At 37.9% G+C, this 6,000-nt stretch overlaps 1 protein-coding gene across 1 annotated transcript in view; it reads right to left on the bottom strand.

The window, feature by feature from the left end:
- Positions 1–2,531: 2,531 nt before the first annotated feature.
- The window catches only part of LOC126298953 (uncharacterized), a 49,768-nt gene continuing 46,299 nt past the window's right edge, over positions 2,532–6,000 (bottom strand). Inside the window, exon 6 of the mRNA XM_049990557.1 lies at positions 2,532–3,659. Coding sequence (XP_049846514.1) covers positions 3,628–3,659 — 32 coding nt within the window. The 3' untranslated portion in view covers positions 2,532–3,627. The remainder of the gene's footprint in view (positions 3,660–6,000) is intronic.

Genomic DNA, 6,000 nt, shown 5'->3' with positions numbered 1-6,000 from the left:
TGCCAGGAAGTTTCATATCAGCGCACACTCCGCTGCAGAGTGAAAATCTCATTCTGGAAACATCCCCCAGGCTGTGGCTAAGCCATGTCTCCGCAATATCCTTTCTTTCAGGAGTGCTAGTTCTGCATGTCTCGCAGGAGAGCTTCTGTAAAGTTTGGAAGGTAGGAGACGAGGTACTGGCAGAAGTAAAGCTGTGAGTACCGGGCGTGAGTCGTGCTTCGGTAGCTCAGTTGGTAGAGCACTTGCCCGCGAAAGGCAAAGGTCCCGAGTTCGAGTCTCGGTCGGGCACACAGTTTTAATCTGCCAGGAAGTTTCATATCAGCGCACACTCCGCTGCAGAGTGAAAATCTCATTCTGGAAACATCCCCTAGGCTGTGGCTAAGCCATGTCTCCGCAATATCCTTTCTTTCAGGAGTGCTAGTTCTGCATGTCTCGCAGGAGAGCTTCTGTAAAGTTTGGAAGGTAGGAGACGAGGTACTGGCAGAAGTAAAGCTGTGAGTACCGGGCGTGAGTCGTGCTTCGGTAGCTCAGTTGGTAGAGCACTTGCCCGCGAAAGGCAAAGGTCCCGAGTTCGAGTCTCGGTCGGGCACACAGTTTTAATCTGCCAGGAAGTTTCATATCAGCGCACACTCCGCTGCAGAGTGAAAATCTCATTCTGGAAACATCCCCCAGGCTGTGGCTAAGCCATGTCTCCGCAATATCCTTTCTTTCAGGAGTGCTAGTTCTGCATGTCTCGCAGGAGAGCTTCTGTAAAGTTTGGAAGGTAGGAGACGAGGTACTGGCAGAAGTAAAGCTGTGAGTACCGGGCGTGAGTCGTGCTTCGGTAGCTCAGTTGGTAGAGCACTTGCCCGCGAAAGGCAAAGGTCCCGAGTTCGAGTCTCGGTCGGGCACACAGTTTTAATCTGCCAGGAAGTTTCATCATTAGGTATGTCTGGAAAAGTCAGCAAATTCAGGTGATGGAATGACCAGGAATGAGTTCTGATTTCAGCTCCATTGAGTATGTGTGGAACATGCTGACATGGGTTAATGGTAATACTGTTATATCAATAGTCGGACAATGCTGAATTTTACCGATATTTGTTTTATGGACATGGCCATTGTCCAAGGCATAATTCCCTCACCAAGTTTCGTCTTACAATGCTGGAGACATCATAAAAGGCTTTAATGACCCAGAAAGCTGTTACAGACTAAAAAGCTCAGCAAGCTGAACTGTTTATATGTATCCCCACAATGGATGCTTCACGTCATCAGAACATTGCCTAAAATTGCAGAGTTGTGCTGACTTATGCTGTAGAGCTTGTAGTGAGGAAAAGTTGGCACTATTTGTTTTATTTAGCACTAAGGCCCATACCTTTTCTACTTTCAGCTCCTCTTCTCTGTTAAAATTCTTTTTGTGCTTTAAAATTTCTATGGCTTCTTTGTACATCCTATCATAGTAATTAGTAGATCTCGCTATGATCACAGTGTCAGAGCAACGTATTTGGTGGTTTCCTGGTCCTAAAGCATGATCTGCAACAGCTCATTTATCCGCTGTGCCCAGGTGACAACTGCTCTTGTGTTCCTTGAGCTGGATGTTAATAGTAATCCTTTTTGTACTTCTTATGCACACTTCGCCACAAGCGCAAGGGATTTTATATATGGGTGGGCAAGTGGCAGGTGAAAGTCCTTTGCAGTGTTCAAATACTCGCACATGCCAAGTATACATAGGAGCTACAAAAGAAGAAGCATTAACACTCACCTCAATGAACACAACAGCAACTGTCAACTGGGCAAGACAGATGAATCAGCAGTAGAAGATCATGTACTAGGACTGGGGAAACCACCAAATTTGTTTCTCTGAAATTGTGGTCTTAGCTAGTTCTAGTAATTACTATGCTAGGATTTAAGAGGAGCCACGTAAATTCAAAAGCACGAAAACAGTATTAACGGAAAAGGAGGACTGAAGTCAGACAAGCCAAGGGCCTTAGTATTAATAAAACAAACAGCACTAACTCTTCCCTACTACAAGCTCCATGGCATATGTTGACATGACTCTGTGATCGTAAGCTTAAGTCTGATGCTGTCACTAACCAACCATTGCATGGATTCATATAAACAGTTCAGCTTGCTGAGGTGTTTAGTCTCTGTAACTGCTTTCTGAATCATTAAAGCCTTTCCAGCATTGGAAGACAAAACACTGGGGAGAGAATTATGCCTTTAACTTTGGCCGTATGCCCATAAAATAAATATTAGCGATTACGTAACTACTGCCCATGGAAGCTTGCCTTTTACGATTAATACCGAAGTTCTCAAACACACAAAAACCATCCTGGATAACTGAATTCTGAACACGTGGCATTAATTCTTCTGAACAGTTTTAACAGTACTATGTAAATGATGGAATTACAATTAAAATGCAAATTCTTCTATTATTTGGAGAATTTTAAATGAGAAAGGATATCTATCAACAGAAAACTTGCTGGAAGAACCACTGATTCCTCTTATTTCAATTTTTATCATCAGTATGAAAAACATGGACATACACAACTGTATTCTTTTATCTTTATATTTCAACAGAACACGTAATCTGTGTTACACTTTGTAAAAGATAATCTCTTAAAGTTTTTTAAAAATATTTCTTTGTGAAAATACTTCCTTCTGCACAGTTATCTTACTTGAGGTGTGAAAAGTGTTAATTCTAGTTATATCTAAGTGAAGTCCTGACATTTTACAAGAGGGAAATAAATAAGTAAATACATAAATAAAATTAACAAAATATCAAAATTTTTAGCGCAATTTTTCACACTGAACGAGTCCATTATGTAGATAACTCTACACTAAAAATAATAATCCAGCATTTTTACAGACTAGATTGTATTTTTATGTCTAATACCACTTTAATGCATTTGGCAACATTTTAAATGTATTAATATGCATATTCAGTACAATTTTACTAAAGAATGATGAACTGCACAGATGTCTTTGAAATATTATAATACAGAATGATAGGCAGCAAATACAGTTACTACTGTAATGAGACTTGTAGTAAAAAATCTAAGTTAGAATAAAGATGAGCAGTGTCATTAAATGTGGCCAAACACACTTGAGTTTGATAGCCTCTAAACACTATGTTACCCATTCTCACCGTGATCCATGATATTACTTTAACCTAGGAAGACAAACTGGAAACCTAATTATCTAATTTACAGCAGTGTAACCTGCGTGTCCTGTAACTCATAAGGATATCCACTTGCTTCATGATCACAATTGTAAATGTAAGTTATGTTATATTACACAACATTTATAAATGTCAATGAAATATTACATTGTCAAAATAGTTCACGAGTGAACTGCCTGATGTCAATGTTCAGGGCACTGACACTGAGTAGTTCATCTGTGGACTATTTCAACATGAAGTACACTGGGAGAAGCTGATGAATTATGTAATATTATCTTCTCAGAATTGTTATGTTTATATACTGCTTTTCTTTTTCTGTGACTGCATAATAATTCTTCAATCATGCTCCACAATAATTGCAAGCTCTATCTTTCTGCATATGCTGCAACAGCACTTTAAAGAGAGCTAAAATTTCTTTAAAATCTTTTGATATGGTTCAATAACAAATGCTGACAATGGTGACTGAAGATTCAGGTCTTAGCAACCTTTCGTAACCCCAAAGCTGAAATTAGAACAAAAGCATTAGTATCATGACTTGCAAAACTCAAAAGAAAAAGTCATTCTCCAGAAAAAGTTAGATAAAAATGATCAGGCTTATAAAATCACTACAATATTTAATCAGAAAATCTATGAAGAAATCATATACAAGGATTGTGCTCCAAGCACACATTACAGTGTCGAAAAAAGTAATATAGCGTTATTTCATAAATCTCTTTTTGCTTGTAAACAATGCACAAAACAGAAACACCAACATAACACATTTCTTTCATTGGTCACATCATCTCAAGGTTTTACAACTCACATTCATTTCAGGAGAGGATCATGTTCTATAAAGAACAGTATAAAACTTCAATCAGTTATTGCAGCAAAGAAGATGGCTCTCAGTACAGTCCCCGAAGCAGGCTACAGTTTCTGTCCACTATTAAGGTGCACATTTTACGAATTTAACACTCTTCACTTACATGCAAACTATGACACAAAATCCCCAGCAATGCCTATTACTGCAATGCAATCTCAGAACACTAAACAATAACATAGAAGCATCTGATACTTTGATTTTATGGTTACTATCAATAAGTCATCCTTTGAAAATAACAGAGTGCAGCACTCATCACACATCTGCAACTATCCATTACAGAGGGAATTACGAAAATTAGTAGCATGCACTTCTTTAAATCAACCTTTGTCGAAACAGTATGACGTTTAACATAAAGACACTTTGTTCCTAGTCACCGACTGTTCACCAATGTTCGGAAATTTTGGGAGATGGAGGGACACTTCAAATTCTCTAACTTTGACATCCTGATTCAGGTTTTAATACTAATAATTCACGTAAATCAATCCCTTATTCAATGGTTCCTTAAATATCTCAATGCCCACTTTAAACCTATATTTTTGTTCAACTGAACCTGTATTTTGTATCTAATAAGCACAATGAGATGTTTAACTCTCTCCTTCTTGCCTATCTTCCTTCCACTTGATATCTTGTTATTTTGGAACTACTCTGACAATCAGTTTGTGAAACCACATTCAGCCTTCTATGGTGAAACAAGTTCTTTGATATAAGCACTGAGGCTTCCTCTGTGGGAGAGAGATCTCTGTGATACTCCTCTTCAATTTTCAGCAATCTTTAAAGATGCAAGTAATTTGTGAATGTTATTTTCAACTGAAGCAACTCATTTACAATGATGTACACTGTAATAACCTCACACACCACGAACATCACAGCTTTTGTAACAAATGCAGAAGCTGAGTATTCATGAATAACTATCTCTCAAACTGTAGGAAGTCTCCACTCCACCCACCACCACCACCACCTTCACCATCTCACTAAATACTTCAACAATGGGACACTTGTCTTAAAATGATGGAAATTAGTATGTTTAACAACTGAAATATGTTCCATATTTAGTATTCTCTATTACAGTACAATAATAATTCTGCTTTTTTTTATGTTCATACATACATTCAACGTGTTTTTCTTTATGGACATCACTGTGTAGGCCAGAGGGGGGCACAAATCGGCTCAATGGACAGTGCTCCAGCTCAGGCAGAGAAGAGTTTGCACTCTGGCAGAAGTTAACCTTGCAGCTGCTTGCACAGCTTGCCATAACAACTGGAGAAGGGACAGGTATCCATCCAGATATAAACTTGTGACATTGTTGTCGTCTCTAATGTCTCGTTCTATTCAGCAAATTAGATTATGGTGCTAAGGAAATATGTTTAATTATATTCCTTTCATTAGATTAAGTGTGGGAACCAAACGTAATTACTTTGACATTTGATAACTAAAGACTTCTTTGACTACTACCTATAGTCATACAAATACAGTAGGGCAACATAAAAACTTATTTAGTATACAGCATAACCAATGAATGACTAACTCAAGGTTAAGCACAAAAACAAATAAATGAATAAAGATAATTCACCACAAAAAAAACATAGGTGTATGTGTTCTTATATATTTGAAATGTCATTCAGCAGATGATGTGGAGGTGTGCATTATATTTGGTGCTATTGATCTCGCTCTTGCAATTCACAGAACTATAGTGAGAGAACAGTTTTTCACACAGACATATTGAGCCGAACACTGAGCAGTTTGGCAGCCATTTTATGAATAATGTGTTGGGAAATCTGTTTGTGAAAAATGTTAATAAAAATGTGATAGGCTTGTTCATGATTCATATTTAGCCTTCAATTCACTATCACCTAGAATTGTGAGCCATTCACACCATAGAGCAGATGGAACGTCATCAATTATTATAGTAGTTGAAAAGGGCATAACAGAAACTAAAAATAAGCTAACTTACCCTTAAACATCTGACACTGACAAAGATTTTTTC

This window comes from Schistocerca gregaria, chromosome X (assembly GCF_023897955.1).
Source record: "Schistocerca gregaria isolate iqSchGreg1 chromosome X, iqSchGreg1.2, whole genome shotgun sequence".
In the NCBI taxonomy this organism is placed as follows: domain Eukaryota; kingdom Metazoa; phylum Arthropoda; class Insecta; order Orthoptera; family Acrididae; genus Schistocerca; species Schistocerca gregaria.
The sequence above is the reverse complement of the archived record's forward strand: the minus strand, read 5'-3'. Positions and strand labels throughout refer to the sequence as shown.